Source organism: Peromyscus maniculatus, chromosome 22 (genome assembly GCF_049852395.1).
Source record: "Peromyscus maniculatus bairdii isolate BWxNUB_F1_BW_parent chromosome 22, HU_Pman_BW_mat_3.1, whole genome shotgun sequence".
Lineage (NCBI taxonomy): Eukaryota > Metazoa > Chordata > Mammalia > Rodentia > Cricetidae > Peromyscus > Peromyscus maniculatus.
Genome location: NC_134873.1, coordinates 43,541,286 through 43,568,033, shown reverse-complemented (window position 1 = coordinate 43,568,033; position 26,748 = coordinate 43,541,286). Strand labels below are relative to the sequence as shown.

Below are 26,748 nucleotides of genomic sequence, written 5' to 3'. Positions count from 1 at the left end.
GAGTCAGAACAGGGCATCGGATCCCTGGAACTGGAGTTAGAGATGGTGAGCTGCCGTGTGGGTGCTGGGAACTGAACCTGGGTCCTCTGCAAGAACAACAAGAGCTCTTGACCCCGGATCCAGTTCTTCATGCCTGTGCTCTCTCCTGGGATTCAAACTCAGGTCACTAGGCTTGGCAGCAAGTGCCTTTACCTGCTGAGCCATCTCACCAGCCCTGGGTGTCTTCTAGAATGCACTATACACACTGCTCAGAGTGTTAGGTCAATCGAACATTTATCCTCTTACGCATAATCCAGGGCCTTTAGAATATTTAAATTCATTTAGCCTTCCCACACATGACATGCTATTATAATCGGGAATTCTGTTTTTGTTTCGGTTTTTTCGAAACAAAGTTTCTCTGCATAGCCCTGGCCATCCTGGAACTCACTCTGTAGACCAAGCTGACTTTGAACTCACTGATCCACCTGCCTCTGCATCCCAAGTGCTGGGATTAAAAGCATGCACCACCACTGCCTGGCAGGAATTTTATTTTTTAATACACTTTTTATTTCATAGTGCTCACAAAAGCTGTAATAGTAGTAACTAAACCCCATTTACCCTTTCTCCTCTATCCTTAGCATCTTTTTTTAAAATTTATTTTATGTGTATAGATATTTTGTCTGCATGAATGTCTGTGTACCACATGTGTGCCCAAGAGAGTCAGAAGAGGGCATCAGATCCCCTGGAACTGGAGTTACAGGCAGTTGTGAGCCACCATGTGGGTGCTGGAACTCAGCCCAGGTCCTCTGCAAGAGCAGCCAGTGATCTTAACCACTGAGCCATCTCCCAAACCCTACTCTTTTGCTTTGATTGTTGTTGTTGTTGTTTGAGGCAGGGTTTCTCTGTGTAACAGCTCTGGCTGTTCTGTAACTCTCTCTATAGACCAGGCTGGCCTCAAACTCACTGAGATCTGCCTGACTCTGCCTCTCAAGTGCTGGGATTAAAGGCGTGGGCCACCGCTGCCCAGCTCTTACAGGCTCCGTGGTTCTTGCAGAGGACCCAGCTCTTTGACAGATTCAAGACCCATGCTAGCCTGTCTAAACCCAGTTCCACCTAAGTTGTGAAAATAACAACTAGCTGACCGGGAAGAATGGTCGTGAGTTCCATTTTCAATATATTAGACTTCCAGTGTGTTCAGTATCCAACTGTCGCCTACCCTAAATCCTCCTGGTTTTGATGCAGCAAATGGGTGCCCAAGAGATCACGTGCCTTTATCTTCTTCAACCCAATGGTCAGCCCCACCCACCCACCCATCCACCCCACCCACCCACCCATCCACCCCCTCACCCCCCCATCAACATTTCAGCATCATGGCTGCCTGTTCTAGTTGTTTTCATCTCCTCGGATGTCTGCTTTCTCCAGAGTGCTAGCAGTGTGGAGGCTGGTTGTAGACCATTTGTCTCAATAATTCTTTAGGAGAGATCGCTCTTGACATGTAGCCTCCGATTCACAATCTCCTACTGCATCCTCGAAAATGAGGGGATTAGAGTCACGTACCGCCGTGCCTTACCCAATTCTAACAAATTTCTGAACTATTTTAGCTCTGCCTAGAGCCCAGAATCCCCTAAAAGGACCTAACCCCCTGTTGTTCACTCCACAGAACCACTTAAGCCTTCAAAACAGTCTCAGGTTTTATTTGCCTCATTTTAACCTCATTTGTTCCAAAACTTTCCTTGATTCTTGACTTCCCCTCTAATATCCCAAAATAATTCTAGCAATGAACGTTCCTTAACTCTCTCTATAGGGGAGGTCCTGGGGTATCTCTTAATCGGCTATTTCTCTGCCACAAGGGGGAGCCAGATCTCTGCCGTAAGAGTCGTGGCTGCAGGTACTGAGACTGCACCTGGGATGAATCCAGGTGCCTTTATTTATCAAAACCCGTGGTAGCTGAAGTCTAAAGCTGTACAGACAAGTTTCTAGTGTTCTTTGGATCCCACCACCAAAGGGTCCCCAGCACATCCAGAGTTCCTTTGCTCTTTCTTCAAACACAGGGAGAGGATGCAGTCAAAGCCCTCTGCTCACTGGTCTCTTAAGTGGATGTGGCATTCATTCTAGTCAGAAGGATCTTGTCTCATTGGGATTGTCTTTCTTTAATGAATAGTACCTTCTCTCTTGCCCGAAATTACCTGGTGCCCCCATTTTCCTTGTTTGTGATAACTGACTTTTTGCAAGGTTAGGTTCCAAAGCAAGACATTTAGTTTTATTTCTGAGATCAGAAGATGCCAGTAAAAGTGGAAATGATCCGGCTGAGAGCGGGACTCTTCCCCGATCCTGGGTTGTTAGTGCTCCCCCCACCCCACTCCCCGAAACTGGATTTGTCCCACCACCACGTGTATTGTTGGCACAAGTCCTCGTGGGAGTGGACCACGGCTCTGCCCCTTCGAGGTCCCAGAATCGTCAGTTCAGTGCACTCCAGGCTGTAGGGTCTCCAAGGGCTCGGGTGGTGCGTTTCTGACCCGGCCCAGAGAGGGCGCTCCTGACAGCCTCGCAGACGGAAGGAGCTGCAGCCAGGCGTGCCTTAGCCTCCGCGATGGAGCACCGGAGGAGCAGACTCAGCAAGGCTGTGGGGATCACCTGTGGGAAGGGGCAGGGCGAGCTGGAGAAAAGGTTATGTGAGAAAGACCCTGGGAGAGGCAGAGAATTGGGCACAGGAGGTAAGGTGGGTGCAGGAATAGGAAGCTGTTACCAAGACTAGAAAGAAGTCCTGTGCAAAAGCCTCTCAGTCCTTCTTGATGCCCCTCCAAGGCAGAACAGAAGCCCCTTTGTTGGTATCTTTTTTTGCCTCTGTAGTTTCTGTCACAGTCACGCCTCCCCACCCCACCCCTACCCCCGTCCACCTACCCCTCCAAATGGGAGCTCCATGTGGCACGGATCTCTGAGCTTTGTAAATCCAGTGTCACACCAAGTTCCATAGATGTTTAAGATCCTCAGAAAGTTTTGGTTGAATAGCCGGCAAGGGGGAAGGATACCTTTTCCTTCTCGTGGGCAACCTGGACATGGCCGGAGATGGGAGCAGCCCGGACATCATCTGACAGTGGTTGGGGAAAATGGATTGCTTGGAGGAGGCTCTCGATGCAGCAAACCTTGGACTGTCCAGAGAACCGCTGTCGAAGTAGTAAGGTCCGTGTCCGGGCAGATGCCAAGGAGAACGGAGAACAGTGCCACAGGAGAAGGAAGGGATTTGAGGAGGTGGGCGGGGTGGGAGGGTGAGGGTCGGGGTGTTGGGCTCCTGAAGATTGGCAGAAGACACCGGAGAATTTGTCCCCTCCGACAATCCCATAACCACGAGGTATAACGAAAAACTGAGTTAAAGGAGTTGGTGGTGGACCACGGCTGGCCCATGAGAAGTGGGAAATTGGTGAGATTTACAGCTGCGATCCAACAACCCCATAGATCAATGCTCAATGGTAGCAACCTTCAAGGCCACCCATCTTTAAGGAGAAAATAAATAAGTTCACAAAAATTTCATAAACATATTAAACAGGATATCAAATTAAAATTTCTAGAAAATAGTGTCTGGGAATAGAGGCCAGTAAAGAGCACATGCCTAGCATGTATGAACTATCAATTCAATCCCCAGCACCATACACTCATTAAAAAAAAAAAAAAAAAAAACTCAGAAAGCTAATACCATGTACCTAAAACAAGCAACAGAGACATAATGAATTAGTCTCAGTAAGTCACTGAGCAAATACAAACCACTGGAAGAGTGAAGCAGGCTGAGCAATGTGTCCAGTAAGTATCTGACAATGGTGCGTAACTGCTCTGTGGACGATGTCTGAATCAAGTCTTCTGGAACTGATGTTTCGCTCAGTGTCTTCCGACTTGCACCTATGGCTACTTTGAGCCTCTGCACTGCATTATGAGCCAGATTTAGTTGAAGCTGTAGCCGAATACAATCTTGATAAGCAGAAAAAACCCTACTGTCTTCCTCAACTGCTTTGTCTGGTTTTTCGCAAGAAGTACTGCGCATTGTTTGCACTGTTGAGAGGAGGAAGATCAATGCTCTGCAAAAGAGCTTCCAGACGATGACAGGCTAAGTTATATCTGTGAGTAAAAATAAATGAAGTCATTCCTTCAGTCTTCTTCTGGAGCTACACACTGAAAAGCACATCTCTTAAAATACATTAAAGTACAACTACTATGAAGAATTATTGTTGGGCCAGGTACTGTGGAGAACACCTTTAATCCCCCTACCCTAGAGGCAAAGGGGGGCAGCAATCTGTGGCTGGAGGACAGCCTGGTCCACACAGTCAATTCAAGGTCCCTCAGAGCTACAAATAAAGACCCTGTCTTAAAGAAAACAAAACACCAAAACTACTGTTGACAAATATTAATAAATGATACGAGTTAGCTAACAATACTCTCATGCTTTCAATCCTGCTGTAATGTACCTTTGCTCCTTTCCCTTTTTTTTTAAGGTTTTTTTTTTTTTTTTTTTTTTTTTTTGGTTTTTCGAGACAGGGTTTCTCTGTGTAGCTTTGCGCCTTTCCTGGAACTCACTTGGTAGCCCAGGCTGGCCTCGAACTCACAAAGATCCGCCTGCCTCTGCCTCCCGAGTGCTGGGATTAAAGGCGTGCGCCACCACCGCCCGGCTTTTTAAGGTTTTATAAAATCCTTATTGACAAATAATTCACAGAGTATACAATTTGCCTGTCTGCACAATTTGATAGACTTTAGTCCAGCATCCTCATAGGCCCATGACCCCATCACCACTTTCTATTTTACAACATCGCTGTCTTCAATTTCATACACACATATAATGTATGGTGATTACATTCCACCTTATTTTTTTTTAATGAACATAATATTTGCAACTGTAACCATTTTTAAGTTCACAATTCAGAGGCATGAATTACATTCAAGATATTAATTACACTCATGATATTCATTATTACACTCATATTAATTACATTTGTGATATTCATTGATTACATTCCCAGTATTCATTCAATAACTATATTTATGATATGATTTATTACATTCATATTATGTCCTGATACTACTGTCCATTTGTAGGGCTTTTCCATCACACAAAACAGAAACTCTGTACTTAAGAAATCACTGCTCTATATTCCTTTCTTCTCCATCTTGAGATAACGTCTTATCTTTCTGTCTCTATGAATTTGTATAGATCCATATCTGTCACCATGCACAAAACTCAAATCCAAGTGGATCAAAGACCTCAACATAAATCCAGTTACTTTGAACCTGACAGAAGAGAAAGTAGGAAGTACTCTTAAACACATTGGCACAGGAGATCACTTCCTAAATATAACACCAGTAGCACAGACACTGAGAATAACAATTAATAAATGGGACCTCTCGAAATTGAGAAGCTTTTGCAGGGCAAAAGACACAGTCAATAAGACAAAAAGACAGCCAACAGAATGTGAAAAGATCTTCACCAACCCCACATCTGACAGAGGATTGATCTCCAAAGTATATGAAGAACTCAAGAAACTAGACATCAAAATACTGAACAATCCAATTAAAAAATGGGCTATAGAGCTAAACAGAGAATTCTCAAAAGAAGAATCTCAAATGGCTGAAAGACATTTAAGGAAATGCTCAACACCCTTTGTCATCAGGGAAATGCAAATCAAAACGACTCTAAGATACCACCTTATACCTGTCAGAATGGCTATGATCAAAAACACTAATAACAATCTATGTTGGAGAGAATTCAGAACAAGGGGAACACTCCTTTTCTCCCTTCTAGGTAGATACAGAAATAATTTAATAATATATGAACAATTTTTTACTAACCTGCACTGTATATCTTCTTGTAAAGCAACCATCATTGCTAAATGCTGGTCAATTTCTGGCTGGTTGGCAGACTCGCCTTCACCTCTTAGAGAATCATGCATCAACTTCAGTTTACTTTCCCAAGGCAAGATATAGGTATGTCCATAGTAAAATCCTAATGACAGTTATCTGAAATGAAGAGTTAAAAATAAGCAAACACGTATGTGATACAATAAAAAAAATCTGAGCTATATATTTGGAAAAATACAGATTTACTTCTTCAACTATATGTCAATGTATTACTAAGAAACATGAAAAATATACACATTTACTTTCCTGAAGTTCTTTACCTTCATGAATCTGCACACAGGTGGTGGTATTAAGTCATGAAGACTTAAGTGAATGGGTGCTTATATCAGTTGCCACTACCAAACGCCTCCCATCCATTTCTTCTCCTAACGTCCATATGTCAATTGATAAGGAGGCCAAGTCTCCACAAGTGGGAATCAGTACATCCGTCAATAGTATAGGTCTTCCAGAATCCAAGGTCATAAATCTCCTGGCTTCTATGAAGGAAAAAGAAGTAAGTGACCCACCAAAATAGGGATCAAATAACCAAATTATATACTCAAAAACAGATTAAGCAATTCTTCATAAAAAAATTCAAGTTATTAAACTATAAATAAGTAGATAAGTAAAAATAGCTTTATCAATACTTATTCATAAAATCTCTTAGTTGCTTAGTATGTCAAGGCTCAAGATTTGACCTCTCAACAAAAATCTGCTAGTGATGATGGAACTATTAAGGCAACTCCATGTAGTTAAAAGGGAGGTTTATTTGGGGGTTTTATTTACAACAGGTAAAAGGATAGGTTACAGGGTCCGGGAGAGGTGAAATGCAGCCCAGCGGTGTTCTCTGGAGAACTCTGTTTCATCTACCATCCAACAACCAGGATTACCAGGAACCAAGAGAGCCAGCATATCCCAGCTCGTAGGCATGACAGTTACCAGAAGCCTCAATGCAGGTAGTACTTCCGGGTCAAAGCTGGAACAACTACTCACTACATGCTAGAGTTTTGAAAGCCTGAGGTCAAAAATTTTAAGACAGTTAATTCGAAAGCACTCAGCTAGAGTAAATTCTCATATTTATTTCAAACATTATAGTTTAACAACTAAGTCAGCGAATACATTAAAAGGTATATCTAATAAAGTACCTGTCTTTTATTCAGACACAGAACATTTTCTGTCTTAGTTTCTCCACTAGATAGATTAGCTATACCAAGATGTAATTTCATTTGTAAGAGTCTTGTTAACTTCTGGGCCAAGAGTCTAATACACTGGGTTTAATATGTGGTAAAGCATGGTTGAAATTACACAGTAACAGTACCATCAAAAAATATAAATCATAGGCTGGGTGGTGGTGGCGCACACCTTTGATCCCAGCACTGGGGAGGCAGAGGCAGGTGATCTCTAAATCCGAGGTCAGCCTGGTCTACAAAATGAGTTTCAGGACAGCCAGGACTACTACACAGAGAAACCCTGTCTCAAAATAAAAAAAAAGAGCACATACTGCTCTTTCAGGAGCCATATTTGATTCTCAGCACCCACATCAGGCTCCTTGCTCACAACCAACTCTAACTCTGGTTCCAGGGAAATCCAACTCCTCCACCCTCTGTGGGCACCTGAACTCATGTGCACAAAGCCAGATAAGACAGACACCATGCATGCAAACACACACACACACACACACACACACACACATATCCATTCACAAACTCATGCAGACAGACGTGCACACTACACAAATTAAAAAGAAAGCTTTTTAAAAATGCCTCAAGGCCTCCAGAAGATACAGACAACTCAAGTGGCTGCCCCAGAATAAATAGAGCAAGCACTGTCTTTCTAGGTCAGCACCATATCAGAAAACTTGAGAACAGATTTCTATTTCTGGTCTTATACACAACAAAAGCAAATCCCTTTACTGAAGTGAAATGCAAATCATTAATAATACCATAATTCTTTTTCATTGAATTGGTATGAGGGGCAGTTTAGCAATCTTTACCATCTACACTCTGCAGAGAAAAAAAATGACTAAGATGTACAGGAATAGTGCTGATTTGACAGAACTATATTAAAAGAAAAGGCAATTTCCAAGAGTTTCCGAAACAATAAATAAAAGTCTAGTTCACTTCCTCACAGGCTCGTAGGATGCAGTTGTGTTCATGTACAGTATAAACAACTGTACCCATACAGAGCAACAATTTTCCCTCTATGTTATTAGCACCAAAGCTCCTACCAATTAATAATTAAATGTGCAGAAAATACCAAGAGAATGTTATAAGCTTTAAATTCCCTCTTCTAAAGCAAATAAGATTCAATTATTAATATAATGAAAAGCACAGATATAATATGTCCATTTTCCTCCTAAGGATATTAAAATTTTGCTGTTGCTTTAGTATAAAACTGAATAGAATTAGAAGGTAAAAGATAGCTAAGATTTATTTGTAAATATGCATACTCCCACACCAATTACAGATTTCTGAAATACTGCATGACAGAAATGTAGATATAATGCTAGCTTCAGGACACTACCTTACAGCCTTATTTCTGGCATAATGGTAACTGAGCAACTACTACAGTTCAAGCAGACTGTTTGTATCATTCATATTTCAATAGGCAAGATTTAGATAGAATAGTCTCACTTTTTCAATGTAATTAGCCAACCTATACAACTTGCACCTTCCATGGCTCTTATTCTTGGTAGCAAATGTAATTTGTTTGCAATAAGTCATAAAAGGGCCAACAGATTTAGGAAAGAAAAAAATAACTTGAAAAATGCAAAGATTACCTGAATGCATTTGCTCTATAATAATGGACTGGTGAGGTGGAGGCTGAAGAAAAATGTGAGGCATGAGAAATTGCAAGGGCTAGACCAGAACCAAGTGGATTCTACAAAAGAAAACAATGTAAATGTACTGATACTACTCTTGCTCTAAAAAACCATCTAACCATAGCATTAAACTAACTAGTCTCATTTCCTGATACACATTTTGAAATATGTTATAAAAGAAAAGTTATTATCTATTGAAAACACCATTTACCATTCTAGACTTGTTGGAATTTTTGTTATGTGCAGCAAGATTCACTGCTGGGGGATCAATGACTGAGCCTGGAAAAAGCTGTGCAAGCTCGGCATTAATCACAACAGAAACTGCTTCGTTGGGCGGAGTGAGTGGTGGAGTCATAAAAAGTGGTGTTGTTTTTGGAGTAGGTGGAATAACATCAAATGGATGGATGAAAAATCCAGGGGCAGCCACTGGGTTGGAAGGCACAGAGTTGTGAACAGGACCTGCTGCTGATGCTGATGCTGATGCTGCAGCTGCTGCAGCTGTTGTCTGGTGCAACTTGGCTTCCAGCTTTGCTTTCTGTAAAAGAAACAAAGGCAACACCTATAGAAGAATCCTGACTACCTACGTTGTGAGGAACACTCTATGATTCCATATAATGAAGTTAGACAGGATCAACTAGATCCTCGTTACATGAAGATGAAACTGGACTCAACAGCACAGGAAGCCCTGCCTCACGAGGACACGTCTTGAAATGCTGTCTACAAATTTCCTGTACGTTAGGGAACTAGAAATGGAGCAAAAGATGAAAAGTAAGCAGAACAATTAAATGTAAATAATAAAACCAAGTTCTGCTAAAAACAAAATGAACCAAAAATAAATCAATGCTGACTGACCTAAGTTCTCAAGAGCAATTTGCAAAGTTTGCATTTAGTCAGCAATTAAATCTATAAACCATATTATCATTATTGCTATACTTAGAATTGAATTAATATAATTGGTCTTTTTAATGTCCTATATTCTCTATTCCATGAAAATTGTAACTGGTAACTTTACAATGTTTCTCCAAGAGTTTTTAAACATAAAATAGAATTAACTTCAAGACTCAACAAAAAGTATCATTTTCTTTCAATCATGTATTAAAAATGCATTCATATAAGTTTAATACATTTAAACATATCACAAAGACTTTACCTCAATTTTCTGTTGCAAACGATTAGCTCAGATTGAACAACCTACTTCCTTTATGAAAATAATGGTCATTTTTACAGTACTTTTCAGCTTTTGAAGTTTAGAGACAGCATGAACAAAGAGCCAAATAGTCTCCAACCTGTTGCTGAAGCTTCAAAAGCTGCTGCTGTTTCTCTTGCAGCACCTGTAGCTGTTGCTCGGCTGAAGCTATTGCGTGAGAGAGAGACTGCAAAGCTACCTGGGCTGCTGAACTGAGGGCTGTCGAGGCTTCCCCAGCTGTCCCAGATGATAGTCCACCTACTGCAGGAGTAACCCCGAAGGAACTCACTGCCTAAAACAAGGAAAAAACAAACATAGACCCAGGATGAAGAAAAGGCTCACAGAGGTACATAGTCAAAGTACATAATTTGACATTAAAATTATATTCAGTATGTGACTTAAAAAAAAAAAGAGGCTGGGATTTCATTCAGTGTGGTGGTATTGTGTTCCCCGAAATATTGTGCACCCTAATAAACTTATCTGGGGTCAGAGACAGAACAGCCACAATATTAAACATAGAGGATAGGCAGTGGTAGCACACACCTTTAATCCAGAGGCAGAAATCCATCTGTTCAAGGGTACAGCCAAGCATGGTGACTCACGCCTTTTATCCCAGGGAATGATGGTAGAAAGTAGAAAGGTATATAAGGCGTGAGGACCAGAAACTAGAAGCATTTGGCTGGTTAAGCTTTCAGGCTTCTAGCAGCAGTTCAGCTGAGAGCCATTTGGATGTGAGGACACAGAGGCTTCCAGTCTGAGGAAACAAGACCAGCTGAGAAGTTGGCCAGGTGAGGTTAGCTGTGGCTTGTTCTGTCTCTCTGACCTTCCAGCATTCACCCCAATACTTGGCTCCAGGTTTGATTTTATTAATAAGAACTTTTAAGATTCATGCTACAATTCAGTGCTAGGGCATTTGCCTAAAAGGCTCAGAAACCCGAGTTCAATCACCAGTATCACCATATACATACGAACACTGCAATGTAGTGTTACCGATACTGATACTCAAGATCTAAGAGGGTCCTAGATCTCAAATCTCAAATCAAAAATTTGAGTCATAGCCGGGCGGTGGTGGCTCACGCCTTTAATCCCAGCACTGGGAGGCAGAGCCAGGTGGATCTCTGTTAGTTCGAGGCCAGCCTGGTCTCCAAAGCGAGTTCCAGCAAAGAGGCAAAGCTACAAGAGAAACCCTGTCTCGAAAAACCAAAAAAAGAAAACAAAGCAATCTTCACCTTACTAGAACCTCAATACATATATATGTACTTTAAATCTGAAGTGTCATCAACACACTTCATTAACTAAACTTAGTGGTTATTACCACAATGAAAAGATACAAAGAAAAATTTGAAGGACAACACACTAAAATTAACTGATAAATTCTTTTAAAACTCTATCCTTTCTATAACCAAAGCCCAGGGTTATAAGCTGTGACGTTTCCTGTTGTTGGTATTTTTAGATCTGCTTCTTTGACAGGACTAGGAACTTAATTCAGACTCTTGAGCACACTTGGTATCTACCACTGAGCGATACGAGGCCTGTTACATTATAATGAAGAGGTTGAAATGGCACTTGCTTAAATAAGGTATCCAGTAAATCAGTTAAAGGAACGATTCAAGTCCTTCTATGGAAGAAATACAGACTTAGGCCAAAATACATATATCCTTTTGTTGTTGTTTTGTTTTCATTTTTCTTTTTCTTTTTCTTTTTTTTTTTTTTTTTTTTTTTTTTTTGGTTTTTCGAGACAGGGTTTCTCTGTGTAGCTTTGCGCCTTTCCTGGGACTCACTTGGTAGTCCAGGCTGGCCTCGAACTCACAGAGATCCGCCTGGCTCTGCCTCCTTGTTTTCATTTTTCAAGACAGGGTTTCTCTGTGTAGCCCTGGCTGTCCCAGAACTCACTCTGTAGAACATGCTGACCTCTAATTCACAAAGATCCTTCTGCCTTTGAGATTAAAGGCGTGTGCAACAGCCACCCAGTAAAAATACAAAAATTATTTATTATAAAATTTTTAATTTTTTACGCCAAAATATAATTATAAACATAAATATAAAGAATGAGGGCTGGAGAGATGGCTCAGTGGTTAAGAGCACTGGCTGCTCTTCCAGAGGACCCGGGTTCAATTCCCAGCACCCATATAGCAGCTCACAACTGTCTGTAACTCCAGTTCCAGGGGATCTGACAACTCCACACCAATGTACATAAAATAAATTTAAATAAGTTATTTTAAAAATGAGAAAAATATATACATACACTAGAAAAACCAGAGAAGAAAAATCAAAATATTTCTGAGCAAAAATACTAAACTATTACAATTCTTTATTTTTTTTAAAACCACAGCAAGTGTAGATTTACTAAGGAAAAGTGAGGAAAACTCTTTAAGGTGGGAAGGATCCAAGGGAGGCATACCATATTATATTCTTTTACACAAGCACAATGTAGACTAGCAGTTTTCCAAAACAGCTACCTTATTCTGACCACAGGAGGGCAGTGTGTCTCACAAAAAAAATCCTACTGGAACTGTTCAAACTACAAAACACAATTTAAACAAACTACTCTTATGACAATATGATTAAACATGAAAAAAAATTAGAAATCAACAGTATAGGGCTGGAGAGATGGCTCAGTGGTTAAGGGCACTGTCTGTTCTTCCAGAGGTCCTGAGTTCAACTCCCAGCACCCACATGGTGGCTCTCAACCATCTGGATCCGGAGCCGATGCCCTCTTCTGTCTGATGCCCTCTCCATCATGCAAATGGAGCACTCATATACATAAGATACATAAATAAATAAATCTTTATTAAAAAAAAAAAAACAGTATAAAGAACTCAATGGCTCAGCTGTTAAAAGCACCGACTTACTGCTCTTCCAGAGGACTCGGGGTCAATTCCCAGACGCCACACAGCCACAAACAACTGTTTGTATTCTAGTTCCAGAGGACGCAACACCCTCACACAGACATACAAGCAGGCAAAACAACAATTTCAATTTCTCCTTAAAGTAACGTTTCTTCGTAAATACACGTTTTTAACTTTTTTTTTCAAAACAAGACCTCACTAACACTCATTCTGAAATGATTTCTAAATTCCGTATAACAAAATTGTGGGCGGGGGCGGGGTGTGTGTGCCCACTAAACACAATTTCGTCGGTCCACCTTCACTTTGGCTAAAGAAAAGTGGAGGCCCGGTAAACTACACGTCCCACCATGCATTGCTGCCTTATTCAGAGTAGGTCTCTACGGAAACAGAAAAAAAAAAAATTCTCCAAGTCCCACCTGTTACTTCGTTTCTAAACACCTCCTGCACTTTCAGCTCGGACGGCAAACACAAAAGCCTCGTGACCTGCCGTTGGCTCCCAGAGCCAGATAAGCGGGGGCCCCGGGGTCTGGTGGCACCAGCGTCTCGGCGGGGGGGAAACGCCACCGAGCTCCAGCGCTCCCCTCTCCTTCCCGGGGCTGGATGCACGCACAAGCCTCCTCCTGCCTGCATCCAATCGGGGCTCTCCAAGGCGACCCTAACCGCCGCCCTCTGCGCGTGCTTTCGAGGCCCTCAGCCTGGTCGCAGGGCCAAGTGACCTCCCTTCTCCGGAGACCGGTAGCCCGGCGAGAAAGCTGGCGATCAACTCAGGTTGGCCTCGAACTCACAGAGATCTGCCTGCCTCTGCCTCCCGAGTGCTGGGATTAAAGGTGCGCGCCACCACCGGCTGAAAGTATTTGTTGTTAATGATACAGAATGCATGTATAGGGGGCTAGGAATAAACCTCAGTGCAAACATTCCTGCCTCCCCTGGATACTGGGTTTTGAACCTGCAGCCTTGTGTTAGCCTTGTACCACTCAGCTATACTCCTGACCATTTTGTTGTTGTTTTTGAGACAGTCTCCCTGAATTATCCAGTTGTTCTTGAATTCTGTCTGTAGCTTGGGCAGCCTTTGAACTTGCCCTCCTCATTGCTCAGCCTTTCCAGTGCCTTCACCATGAAGGCACAACTCTAGAGACAACCTATTGTCTAGCACGTAAGAGATCACTAGATGGGTTCCAGCAGTTCATACAACCTCCTTTTATTGGCAATATTTCCTGTCTCAAAAGCGGTGTCCTGGCCCATCCTTGGCTTCCTAGCACTAAGGCAATTAGAAGCTTAAGGTTGCCCATGAGGTCTGCTGAGAAGCAAGTTTCAGGTCAGCCCTGGCTGTATGAGAGACCCTGTGTCAAAAAAGAACCAACAATAAAAAGTGTGTGTGTGTGTGTGTGTGTGTGTGTGTGTGTGTGTGTGTGTGTGTGTGTGAGATAAATGTGGGTTCCTTTGTGGCTTTTTGAAACAGGGTGTCTCTCTTTGTAGCCCTGACTGTCATGGAGACTAACACTGGCCTGGAACTCACAGAGATCACCTGCCTCTCTCTGCCTCCTGAGTGTTGGAATTAAAGGGGTGCATCATCACACTCAACCTACATGTGGATTTTTTGAGTAAAAGATTGATACCTTTCCTCAAATTTTAAATTTATCTTTACTTATTTATACTAGGGAACAAATCCAGGACTTCAACATGTAGGCAAGTGCTCACCCACTGAGTTTACATCCTTACCTCTCAGTTCAAAAGGGCTATATTAACTAGAAAGAAAATAAAAAGGATGAGAGACCATCAGCTACTGATCACAGGATTCTGGCAATTGATACGTATATATATTTTCACCAATCCCTTTAATAACTCACAACACTATACATAAGATTCATGGTACATGCCACCTCAGTTCAAAGCCTGTCTCTAGTCAACTCAAGAAGGCCCAACTCAAGCCAAACCAGGGAGACCTCTAAGAGCTTGAGACCCTAACCAGTCTTGACCAATTTGCCAACTCTAACATGCTTGCCTAAAGTCAGGTCATGACTGGGAACCGGCTCTACATTGATTCTGCTCAGAATCCATGCCTCTGACCCTACATGGAGCAATAGCAATGGTATTATGTGACAGACATTTCCTGGGAAAACACAGAGACACAACATGCTCATCTACTCACTTCAGTAAGAGAGCCCACAACAGACCAAAGTAAGAATTGCACCAATGTCCAATATGAGAACCAGTGAGTTTTGTATTGGGGTCACTAACAAGAGCATGGGTGAGTGGTGACTTAGAAGGAGCAGGAATGACGGACAAAAGCAGCTGCATCACCAGAGAGCCCATCATGAGTGCAAGCTCAGAAAACTCCAGCTTGGCCAAATTTCTCTCTTGTTAGGTGGTTTTCCTGATCAGAATCTTGTTTGTTTGTTTGTTTTTTGAGACAGGGTTTCTCTGTGTATCCCTGGCTGTCCTGGAACTCATTAAGTTATAAGAGCTAGTTGAGAAAAAGCTTAATCTAAGATCAAGCTTTCATAATAAGTCTCCATGTCCCAAAGAAAAGTCCAGTTACATTTGGCGTCCAACATGGGACATATAAATCCACATAGTGCCTGAGAAAGCTAATAAAAGTTCCAAACATGGAGATGGATGCGGCTTCCTGGTGAACCACAGTCTCTCTGGTACGCTTAGTGCTCTGGGCGTGCCTGTGGGACCCAAAGGGGGCAGAGCCAGCAGCCAGTGCAATGTGTTAATCGGAGCTGTGTGGCAGTCAGAAAACCGTGTGCAGGTGTGCACACACATACATACACATAGACAGACAGACAGACAGACAGACAGACAGACAGACAGATACACACAAAAGCCAGGTACAGCCCAGAAAAAAAAACCTCTGAACAGGTTACCGAGTGCTTAAAAATATGCTTAGGTGCTAAAGAAAGAAAAAATGAGTATAGACAATCATAAAATAAATAGTTTAAAAATAATAAAATAAAGTATTTTAAAAAGGAGTGAAGTAGGGGCTGGAGAGGTGGCTCAGAGGTTAAGAGCACTGGCTGTTCTTCCTGAGGTCCTGAGTTCAATTCCCAGCAACCACATGGTGGCTCACAACCATCTGTAATTTGATCTGGTGCCCTCTTCTGGTGCGTAAGCAGAATACTGTATACATAATAAATAAATAAATCTTTAAAAAAAAAAAAAAAAGGAGTGAAGTAATATAAAAAAAATAGCCATGTAAGGATGGGAAATACACAAGATGCTCTGATCCTGTATGTTGCTCTATTGACTTTAAATGTTTGAAATGCTGATGAGCAAAGGGCAAATATTGCTGAGAGATAATTAGATCATATATAAAAAAATACTAAATTAAACCAGCATATAAATATTAAGGATGTCTTAACTTTAGAATGAAAGTCAAAAATTGTGTTGCATTGGAAGAGAGGTTATGCCTTTGTTTTCACATAAAACAAAAAGCTATGGATTTCTTCAAAATTAATAAAGATCATGTTTGATTGGGGAAGCCCTCCTAAAAAATCTTGGTTACAGACATAAAGGAAAAACATAAACAACAAAAATTAGCTACAAGACAGGTGACATATAAACTGATCCTTCTACATGGGAACAGCTCCGAGACTAAAGGAAATATGATAAATCTTGTTGGCTACAGAGTGCTAATGACAATTTGGTTATACAGTCCAAATGGATTTATAAAGTTGACAGATGCCTTTTACCTGCTCAAACATAAAACAAAAAAAATCATCTTTAGCTGACTTGTGCACACTGCACATTCCATACTTGTGTTGATGCTGATATATATGTTACCTTTAAAGTTTGCCGGGTGGTGATGGTGCATACCTTTAATCTCAGCACTTGGGAGCCAGAGGCAGAAGGATCTCAGTGAGTTTGAGGCCAGCCCGGTCTACAAAGCAAGTTCCAGGACAACTGGACTGTTATGCAAAGAAACCCTGTCTCAGAGAGAAAAAAATTACGTGTTTTCAGAAAAAAAAAAAAAGACCAGACACCAGTAAAAACAAGTAGCCCAAGTGATCCAGCCTCTTAGAATGCCTCTGTTACAGTTTCCTCAAAATTCTACATCCAGAACAACTTTAAAGCTGCTAGTTGAGATGGTCCTCACTCACAGACTACCCCACCCAGTACTTCACTTTCCCATCACACAGAGACTAAACAAAAAATAATACAGCTAGCTCTCCCAGGACTTGACCATTATCCCAGTTTTCTCAAGGTCCCATAAAAATGTCATCACCCCCAGACAACAAAAAGCAGCCTAAAATATACAACACCCACATTTCCAAGAGGTAGGGTGAGTAGTTTTTGGTCATTCAATGGGTTAAGAATGTTTGTCATCATTTGGGGGCTTGGTTGCACATTGCTTGCTCTGCACTTACTTCTTTCTTTCTTTCTTTTTTTAATTAATTTATTTATTATGTATATAGCATGTATGGCTACAGGCCAGAAGAGGGCACCAGATCCCATTACAGATGGTTGTGAGCCACCATGTGGTTGCTGGGAATTGAACTCAGGACCTCTGGAAGAGCAGTCAGTGCTCTTAACCTCTGAGCCATCTCTCCAGCCCTGCACTTCTTATTTACTCAGTTAATGTATGCGGTCTCTGATGAGGTTAAAAAACTAGATAAAGTTTTATAGTTTGCCTTATTACCAAATTTAAAAAAAAAAAAAAACTAACAAAAGAGATGTAAAAGTTATGAGGTTGAGGGACATAAAAGCTTGTTTATCAAAGAAAGTATTTTAACATCAAAAAAATATTTTGAGATTGGTAATAGAAGTTATGATAGAAAATAATTTAGGTATGAAACTTTGAACTCGCCAAGATAGGATAGGTAATATAGAAGTTTCTTCAAATTTGCCAAATATAAATGGACTGCACATTGTAAATGCAATCCTTACTTGACAATTATTCTTTTTTTTAAATGTATTTTTATTTTATTTGCATTGGTGTTTTGCCTGCATGTTTGTGTGAGGGTGTCAGATCCCCTGGAAATGGAGTTACAGATAGTTATGAGCTGCCATGTGGGTGCTAGGAATTGAACCTGGGTCCTCTGGAAGAGCAGCCAGTGCTCTTAGCCACTGAACCATCTCTCCAGTCCCAGATAATTGCTCTAATTCTATACAGTTTTACTGTGTTAGAGTTAAAAACCTTTCCTTTTTATTTAGACAAAAAGGGGCAAAGGTTTCAGAATATTTGTTTACACTGTGTGAAGATGTGTCACTGTGCTTGATTTAATAAAGAGCTGAATGGTCAATAGCTAGGCAGGAGAGAATATGCGGGACTTCCGGGCAGGGGAAGGAACTCGGGATGAATCTAGGCCTATGAGAGATGCCAGCAAGGCACTGAAGAAGTCAGACATGTGGTACAGAGGAGACGTAACCGAGAAACTTGACAGAACCTAGATAATAAAAACAGATTAAGTTATAAGAGCTAGTTCAGAAAAGGCCTAAGCTAAGGCCAGGCTTTCATAGTTAATAATAAGTTTCCGTGTTGTTATTTGTGAGCTGGCGGCCCAAAGAACAGTCCGACTATACTCTGTAGTCCAGGCTGGCCTCACACTCACAGAGATCCGCCTGCCTCTGCCTCCTGAGTGGGGAATTAAAGGCGTGCGCCACCACCGCCCTCCCTGATCAGAATCTTAATCCCAGCAACTGTTGACCGCCATTTATACCATTGGTAGGCACCTTCAAAAATCAAGGTTTTTTTTTTGTTCTCTGGGCATGTGACCTTCTGTTATCATCTGAGGCTCCTGAGGCTCCTTTACCTTCTTGGAGCAAATGTTTCAATTTGGAGGGAATATTGCAATTAGAAGGAATGTGACCTTCAGCAAGTAGCTATATAGGGCAAAACTTGATGGTCTGGGCCAGACTTCCCATCTAAGTTTATTACACATGTGGGAACTTGGACATACACATCAATGAATGTGAGCTTTCTATCCTAGTATACCTTGTCATCAAAGAGGGCGAATCCCCACTTCTTCCCCTTCTGTGGGATTTGGCACTTCACTAAGTACAAGACTTTGCTTCTGCAGGGCTACGGCCAGCAGGAGCATAGAGCAAAGGAGAAGGCAGATAATATGTTGAATTATAACCTTCACATAATCCAGAGCCAGACACAGTGGGAAGCTGAGGCAGGAGGATTATGAGTTCCAGACAGCCTGGGCTACATAACAAGTTCTAGAGTCGTTTTCAACTATGAGTTAAATACCAGAAACTGGAAGAGAACAAGGACATGTCTGCGTCTTCATTATTATATTTGCATTGTTTTTATTTATGTATTTTATTGTATTTTATTTGTTCTATATGTGTGTGGGTGCATGTATGCAATGGCAAACGTGTGGCAGGTCAGAGGACAGCTTTTAGGAGTTAATTCTCTCCTCTCATCTTGTGGGTCCCAGAGATCAAACTCAGGTTATCAGTCTTAGCAACAAGTACCTTCACTTGCTGAACCATTTCATTGGCCAATAGATGCATTTTTTGTTTGTTTTTGTGGTTGCTATTGTTTTTAGTTTTTGAGACATGGTCTCACTACCACAGATGCATTTTTTTTTTTTATTGACTGCTTATTTATAAGGAGGAACTAGACACAGGAGCACGAAGAGAAAACTAGAGCTGACTGGGCTGAGCTGGGCTGCAGGTGGCTAAATGCTGCGGGCCTGGAGGAAACAGGAAGGAAAGCAGAGGAACTGGAGGCCAGCCAGAAGTATCTGGGAACAGCCCAGCTGTGTGACTCTTTAGTTAGCACAGGCTTTGTCCAGCCAGATGTCCTCAGCATCTTGTTGGTCCCCCCCCCGCCCCCCCCCCCCCCGAGGAATTTGACTATTCATTCTGAAGTTGTCTCAAATGTTCCTCATAATCACACGGACTCCTCAGAGGCCGAATACATTTTTCAAATTTGTTAATTTTTGTTGTACTGGGAATTGAATGGAGGGCCTTGCTCATACTAGATAAGTGCTCTAAACTGAACTATATCTCTACCCCTCGAATCATTCTTTTATTTTTTAATTAATTAATTAATTTATCTATCTATTTATTTATTTTTGGTTTCTCGAGACAGGGTTTCTCGTGTAGCCCTGGCTGTCCTGAATGAAAGTCACTCTATAGACCAGGCTGGCCTCGAACTCACAGAGATCCACCTGCCTCTGCATCTGAAGTGCTAGGGTTAAAGTTATGTGCCACCACCATCTGGTCCTCAAATCATCCTTACATGCTCATTATAACAAGAGATCTTTTTTTTTTTTTTCTAGTTTGACAATTCAGATTTATTTAGCATTCTATGACAAATCATTTTGAAATGTTTTTAAAATCTTATGCACGATTTTATATCTTGCTAACACAAATTTTTCCATTGTTTTCTTGAAGCAAGTTGGAGTTTATTGAGAAAATGTTTTTTTTTTTTTTTTGCATTCTTTTTTTTTTGTGATATATATTTTTTATTTTACAATACCATTCAGTTCTACATATCAGCCATGGGTTCCCCTATTCTCCCCCCTCCCACGCCCTCCCCTTACCCCCAGCCCACCCTCCATTCCCATCTCCTCCAGGACAAGTCCTCCCCCGAGGACTGTGATCGACTTGGTAGACTCAGTCCAGGGAGGTCCAGTCCCTTCCTCCCAGACTGAGCCAAGTGTCCCTGCATAAGTTCCTGGTTTCAAACAGCCAACTCATGGAATGAGCACAGGACTTGGTCCCACTGCCTAAATGCCTCCCAAACTGATCAAGCCAATCAACTGTCTCACCTATTCAGAGGGCCTGATCCAGCTGGGAGCCCCTCAGTCTTTGGTTCATAGTTCATGTGTTTCCATTCATTTGGCTATTTTTTTTTTCAATAATTGAGTAAAACTGAAATTTATTATATGCCACAGTCGTCCTACGGACCTCCATGCTATATATATATAGCCTCTATGGTTCTATGGGTTGTGGTCTGATTGTTCATTTTATATCTAGAATCCACCAATGAGTGAGTACATACCATAACTGTCTTTCTGGGTTTGGGTTACCTCACTCAGGATGATATTTTCTAGTTCCATCCATTTGCCTGCAAATTTCATGCTTTCATTGTTTTTCTCTGCTGAGTAGTACTCCATTGTGTATATGTACCACATTTTTTTCATCCATTCTTCCATTGATGGGCATCTAGGTTGTTTCCAGGTTCTGGCTATTACAAATAGTGCTGCTATGAACATAGCTGAGCATGTATCTTTATGGTATGTATCAGCATTCTTTGGGTATATGCCCAAGAGTGGGATGGCTGGGTCTTGAGGTAGTTTGATTCCTAATTTTCTGAGAAACCGCCATACTGATTTCCATAGTGGTTGTACAAGTTTACATTCCCACCAACAGTGGAGGAGTGTTCCCTTTGCTCCACATCCTCTCCAACATTGGTTGTCATTGGTGTTTTTGATCTTAGCCATTCTAACAGGTATAAGGTGGTATCTCAGAGTCGTTTTGATTTGCATTTCTCTGATGATTAAGGATGTTGAGCATTTCTTTAAATGTCTTTCAGCCATTTGTAGTTCTTGTTTTGTGAATTCTCTGTTTAGCTCTTTAGCCCATTTTTTAATTGGACTGTTCAGTGCTTTGATGTCTAGTTTCTTGAGTTCTTTATATATTGTGGAGATCAATCCTCTGTCAGATGTGGGGTTGGTGAAGATCTTTTCCCAATCTGTTGGGTGTCTTTTTGTCTTATTGACTGTGTCTTTTGCCCTGCAAAAGCTTCTCAGTTTTGAGAGGTCCCATTTATTAATGGTTGTGCTCAGGGTCTGTGCTGTCGGTGTTTTATTTAGGAAATGGTCTCCAGTGCCAATGCGTTCAAGAGTGCTTCCTATCTTCTTTTCTATTAAGTTTAGTGTAACTGGATTTATGTTTAGGTCTTTGATCCACTTGGACTTGAGTTTTGTGCATGGTGACAGATATGGATCTATTTGTAATCTTTTACATATTGACATCCAGTTATGCCAGCACCATTTGTTGAAGATACTTTCTTTGTTCCATTGTATAGTTTTGGCTCCTTTGTCAAAAACCAGGTGTTCATATGTGCATGGATTAATGTCAGGGTCTTCAATTCGATTCCATTGGTCCGTATGTCGTTTTTATACCAGTACCAGGATGTTTTTATTACTATAGCTCTATAGTAGAGTTTGAGGTCCGGGATGGTGATGCCTCCAAGGGTTGCTTTATCGTATAGGATTCTTTTAGCTATCCTGGGTCTTTTGTTTTTCCATATAAAGTTGAGTATTTTTCTTTCCAAGTCTGTGAAGAATTGTGTTGGGATTTTGATGGGGATTGCATTGAATCTGTAGATTGAACAAGAGATCTTTTACATAGAGGGGAGACGCAGCCAGGACCTAAATAGGTTTCGATTCCTCCTGACATTGTCATTTACTGATTGATAAGAAATTTTTTTAATTTTTTTAAATTCTTTGAGAATTTCATTTAGCATAAACATGTGCTGACCATATAATTCTGCCTGTGGGGCCATCCACTGGATTTGGGTGACTACAAGAAGCCATACCCTCACAGAAAACTGACACACACACACACACACACACACACACACACACACACACACACACCCCGCCCAGGCCATTGTTCCTCAGTAAGGGTCGGAGAGCAATTTATGTAGATTTTTCAGGCCCTCGGTGTTATCTCTTAAAAGATGCACTGAGGCTGGGTAGTAGTGGTGCACACCTTTAATCCAAGCACTCTGGGGAGGCAGAGGCTGACAGATCCCTGTGAGTTTGAGGCCATCCTGGTTTACAGAATAAGTTCCAGGACAGGCTCCAAAGCTACACAGAGAAACCCTGTCTCAAAAAAAAAAAAAAAAAAAAAAAAAAAGAAAAAGAAAAAAGAAAAGAAAAGAAAAAAAAAGATAGACTGACTTGCCCAATGAATACTCAATTTTATGTCATGCATGATGATTCATGCTTGCAATCCTAGTACTCAGGGAGGTGGAGGAGAAAGGATTCTTATGAGTTCCATGCCAGCCTGTCCTACACAGTAAGTTTCCGAACAGTGCGCACTATATAACTAGGTCTGTCTGCAAACAAATAAAACCACAAAGATGTATCTTTAGTAAGGCATGGTGATGCATGCCTCAAGTCCTAGTGACTCAGGAGGGTGGCTTGAGTCCAGGATTTTCAAGGCCCTGTCTCAGTAAATAAAACAAAACATGGTGGCACACAACTTGAATTTCAACACTAGGAAGGTTTCAGGAGAATTAAAAGTTCAAAAAACAGAAAGAAAGGGAGAGAGGAATGGGTTGGGGCCGTGGATAGAAGGAGGGAGGGAGGGATAGAGGGAGGGAGGGAGGGAGGGTACGAGGGAGGGAAGGAGGAAAGAAAGAAAGGAATGGACTCGAGAGATGGCTAGATGGTTAAGAGTACTTGCTGTTCTTCCAGAGGACCTGAGTTCAATTCCCAGTACCCAGATCATGTGGTTCACAAATACACAATTTTAACTCCAGCTCCAGGGGATATAATGCCCTCTTCTGGTCTTCAGGGACACCTGCATTTATGTGTGTATAACCACACAGAGACACATGATTTTATATATATATTTAGACAGGGTCTCGTCTATGTAGCACTGGCTGGCCTGGAACTTACTATGTAGACCAGGCTGGCCTCAAGCTCACAGAGACCTGCCTGCTGCTGCCTCGAGTACTGGGATTAGAGGTGTGCAACACCACACCAGGTTAAAATAATTTTAAAAAGAGAAAAAAGATGGTATGTAAAATGAAAAAAAAAAAACTTTTTAAAATAAAATTTAAAAAAAAAAAGAAACCAGGTAGTGGTGGCCCATGCCTTTAATCCTAGCATTCTGGGGCCAAAGGCAGGCAGATTTCTGTGAGTTTAAGGACACACTGGTGTTGTGGGCTAATGCTCTCATACACTGCAAAGATTTGTCACTTAAATTGGTTTAATAAAATGCTGATTGGCCAGTAGCCAGGCAGGAAATATAGGTGGGGTGACCAGACTAGGAGAATTCTGGGAAGAGGAAAGGTGGAGTCAGGAGTCACCAGCCAGAGGCAGAGGAAGCAAGATGAGACTGTCACACTGAGAAAAGGTACCGAGCCACGTGGCTAAACATGGATAAGAATTATAGGTTAATTTAAGTGTAAGATCTAGTTAGTAATAAGCCTGAGCTACTGGTTGAGCATTTATAAGTAATATTAAGCCTCTGCGTCAATTATTTGGGAAGTGGCAGCTGGGTATTTGGGAACAGGTAGGTGGAGAGAAACTTTGCCTGCATCCTGGTGTACCAAGTGAGTTCCAGGACAGTCAAGGCTACACAGTAAAACCCTATCTTGAAAAACCAAAAAGAAGAGAAGAAGGAGAGGAGGAGGAGGAGAAGGGAGGGAGGGAGGGAGGGAGGGAGGGAGGGAGGGAGGGAAGAAGGGAGGGAGAGAGAGAGAGAGAGAGAGAGAGAGAGAGAGAGAGAGAGAGAGAGAGAGAGAGGAAGGAAGAAAGAAAAGAAAAAAGGAAAGAAAAGAAAAAAGGGAGTGCTTACTGGTTATTTTGTGAAAGACTATGATTTAAATATTAAGAATTTAGAAATATGCCAGATGCACGAAGCCCTATAGTTATGAAACTTGATTCGAATGAACATTGGGGAGTGATTAATAGAAGAGGCAGTATGAGAACTGGTGTTGGAGAACCACATGTGTGGTGCCAGATGCAGTAGTGTTGGGAGGTGAAAGCCAGCCTCAGCCACATACACATGAGGCCAGCCTGGGCCACATGAGGCCATTCCTCAAAAAATGATTACAAGGTCTGGAGACATGGCTGGGCATGAAGAGCACTGGCTGCTCTTCCAGAGGACCCAGGTTCGCTTTCCAGCACCCACATGGCAACCAACAACTATCTACAGCTCCAGTTCCAGGGGTTCTGATGCCCTCTACAAGCTTCTCTGGTCATCCACATGCATTTGGAACATACATACACACACACACACACACACACACACACACACACACACACACACACAGATTTTTAAAAATCATTCTCAAAACCCCGCTAGTTAGTATGCTCGATTGTGACTGGGTGTGAGCATGTATAAATCACAAAGAAAACCACTCAGAACTTGACATCGGGTTTAGGAGGAAGACAGAGAAGGCAAGGAACTAGAAGAAGAGCAAGGCATGGAACATCCCAGCTAGATTCTATCCATGAAGACATTTCAGCATCTCTCAGCCTGTGGGTAGAGATCCCTTTGACAAATCTCTATCTCCAGGAATATTTGCATTATGATTCACAACAGTAGCACAAATACGATTATGAAGTAGTAATGAAAACAGTTTTACAGTTGAGGGGGATCACCACAGCATGAGGAACTGTATTAAAGGGTCGCGGCATTAGGAAAATTGAGAACCACTTGCGTAGAGGGATGGGGACTTGCAAAGGTCTCACAGCAGAGCAGAGAGTCCCTATGTGCATGGAACAGAGAGAAGCTTTTAGAAAAAGAGTCAAGGGGGCAAAGGGAAGGGGGCATCTGGGAAGATCGGATAAAGAGGGGCGGGCCTGAGGAAGAGGAGGAGATGGGTTTTGGGGAGAACAGAGAACGTATGACACAGTTGTCTTAGAGACAGGAGAAAGCATACGGGGAGAGTGTATCAAGGTTGCTTAGCAGCATACAGAGCCACCTAAGCTGTGTAGTCATTAAACTACGGGCTGGCATGGTGGATGTCGTTCCAAGGGTAAATAAAATGAATGGAAGTTTCTGATGTGGATACTAAAAAATTAACTACCTATCATAACAGGCAGAATATATTGGAATAAAGAAAATTAAGGCAATTTGTTTACTTTTGCTACAGCTGGCAACCTAGAGGAGAGACCAAGAGTATACCATGTGGGGCTGGAGGGATGGACAGTAGGTACAGGTGCTTGCCACCAAGACTGTTGACCTGAGTTCGATCCCAGAATCCATATGATGGGAGGAGAGGACTGATTCCTGCAAGTTGTCCTTTGATCATATGCATGCTGTGGCATGGGCACATGTATACACACACATACATACACACTGAAAAAAAGGGTTAAAAAATCATATACAAAAAATCCCTTAGCCATACACCGCGTCTTCTAATCTTTGATTTAAGATGAAAGGATTTTTGGTTTGGGTTTTTTTGTTGTTGTTGTCGTTGTTGTTTGCTTGATTTGGGGGGGGGGAGGGCTGGGGTGGTGGATAGGGTCTCACTATATAGCTCTAGCTGTCCTGGAACTCTCTATATAGACCAGTGAGTTCACTGGCTGGCCTTAAACTCACAGACTCACCTGCCTCTGCCTCCCAAGTGCTGGAACTAAAGGCGTGGGGCATTATCCCTGACTGAAAGGTCTTTCCTCCTTTCTTCTTTTTGTCTTTGTTTTGTTTTCATTGTTGCTGCCTGGTTTTTGTTTGTTGTTTTGTTTTAGATAGAGTCTCGGGACATCCTTGAACTCACTTTGTAGCAAAGAATGACCTTGAACTTCTTTCTGATGTCCATGCCTCCACCTCTTGTGGGAGCCCGTTCTCGGGTTCCTCGTGGCTTTACCCAGCAGGTCCGAATAGAGGATGATCAGGACCACGGGCCTGAGTGCAGGTGTCTGAGATGGTCTGCACTTGGCTGTGCTGGGGGAGGAGGTCTTTTGCTCCACCCCCTTGGCGTCTCTATAAAAACCCTGGGCCAGAGACAGTCGGGGCCCGTTGGAATAGGTTCCAGGCCCTCTCAAGACTATCCTTTATTTTCTATCTGTTTATCTCTGCGAAATTCTCCGCAATAAATCCTTCTATCTAATATTTCCTGCTGATTGCACTCAAGAAAACTCTAGGGAACCGTGGGGGTGGTGGGTAAACGCCCCACAACCTCTTGAGCATTGGGGTTGCAAGTGTGTACCTCTATGCCCAGTATTATGTAGTGCTAGGATCAAACCTAGGCTTTATGATGCTAGGCAAGCATAGACTGTTTCCCTAAACAAGAGGGTTTTGTTTTTTTTTTCCCTTAAGATTTATTTATTTACTATGTATACAATGTTCTGTCTGCATGTATGCCTTCAGGCCAAAAGAGGGCACCA

At 41.9% G+C, this 26,748-nt stretch overlaps 2 protein-coding genes and 1 long non-coding RNA gene across 16 annotated transcripts in view; 2 read left to right on the top strand and 1 right to left on the bottom strand.

Annotated features, from left to right (window-relative positions):
- LOC143270259 (putative Polycomb group protein ASXL2) overlaps positions 1 to 26,748 on the top strand; it is a 316,750-nt gene that overhangs the window by 47,069 nt on the left and 242,933 nt on the right. The gene's annotated exons all lie outside the window — the stretch shown is intronic.
- LOC143270260 (dual E2 ubiquitin-conjugating enzyme/E3 ubiquitin-protein ligase BIRC6-like) overlaps positions 2,218 to 26,748 on the bottom strand; it is a 310,541-nt gene continuing 286,010 nt past the window's right edge. For 4 of the 11 annotated variants that reach the window (XM_076559536.1, XM_076559537.1, XM_076559538.1 and 1 more), the window contains 5 exons: positions 9,964 to 10,155; positions 8,889 to 9,212; positions 8,636 to 8,678; positions 3,009 to 3,067; positions 2,218 to 2,613 (listed from right to left, as the gene is read on the bottom strand). In XM_076559536.1, coding sequence (XP_076415651.1) covers positions 2,437 to 2,613; positions 3,009 to 3,067; positions 8,636 to 8,678; positions 8,889 to 9,212; positions 9,964 to 10,155 — 795 coding nt within the window. In that variant the 3' untranslated portion in view covers positions 2,218 to 2,436. Of the gene's footprint in view, positions 2,614 to 2,880; positions 4,087 to 5,808; positions 5,977 to 6,137; positions 6,872 to 8,635; positions 8,737 to 8,888; positions 9,213 to 9,963; positions 10,156 to 12,715; positions 12,732 to 26,748 lie in introns of those variants that run through there. The other 7 variants (XR_013047392.1, XR_013047387.1, XR_013047388.1 and 4 more) reach the window with 7 other exon arrangements.
- Positions 4,083 to 26,748, top strand: part of LOC143270265 (uncharacterized) — a 35,246-nt gene continuing 12,580 nt past the window's right edge. The window contains exons 1-3 of one of the 3 annotated variants that reach the window (XR_013047397.1): positions 4,083 to 4,460; positions 4,644 to 9,445; positions 10,006 to 10,209. This is a non-coding gene — a long non-coding RNA (uncharacterized LOC143270265). Of the gene's footprint in view, positions 4,461 to 4,643; positions 10,210 to 13,403; positions 13,540 to 26,748 lie in introns of those variants that run through there. The other 2 variants (XR_013047396.1, XR_013047398.1) reach the window with 2 other exon arrangements.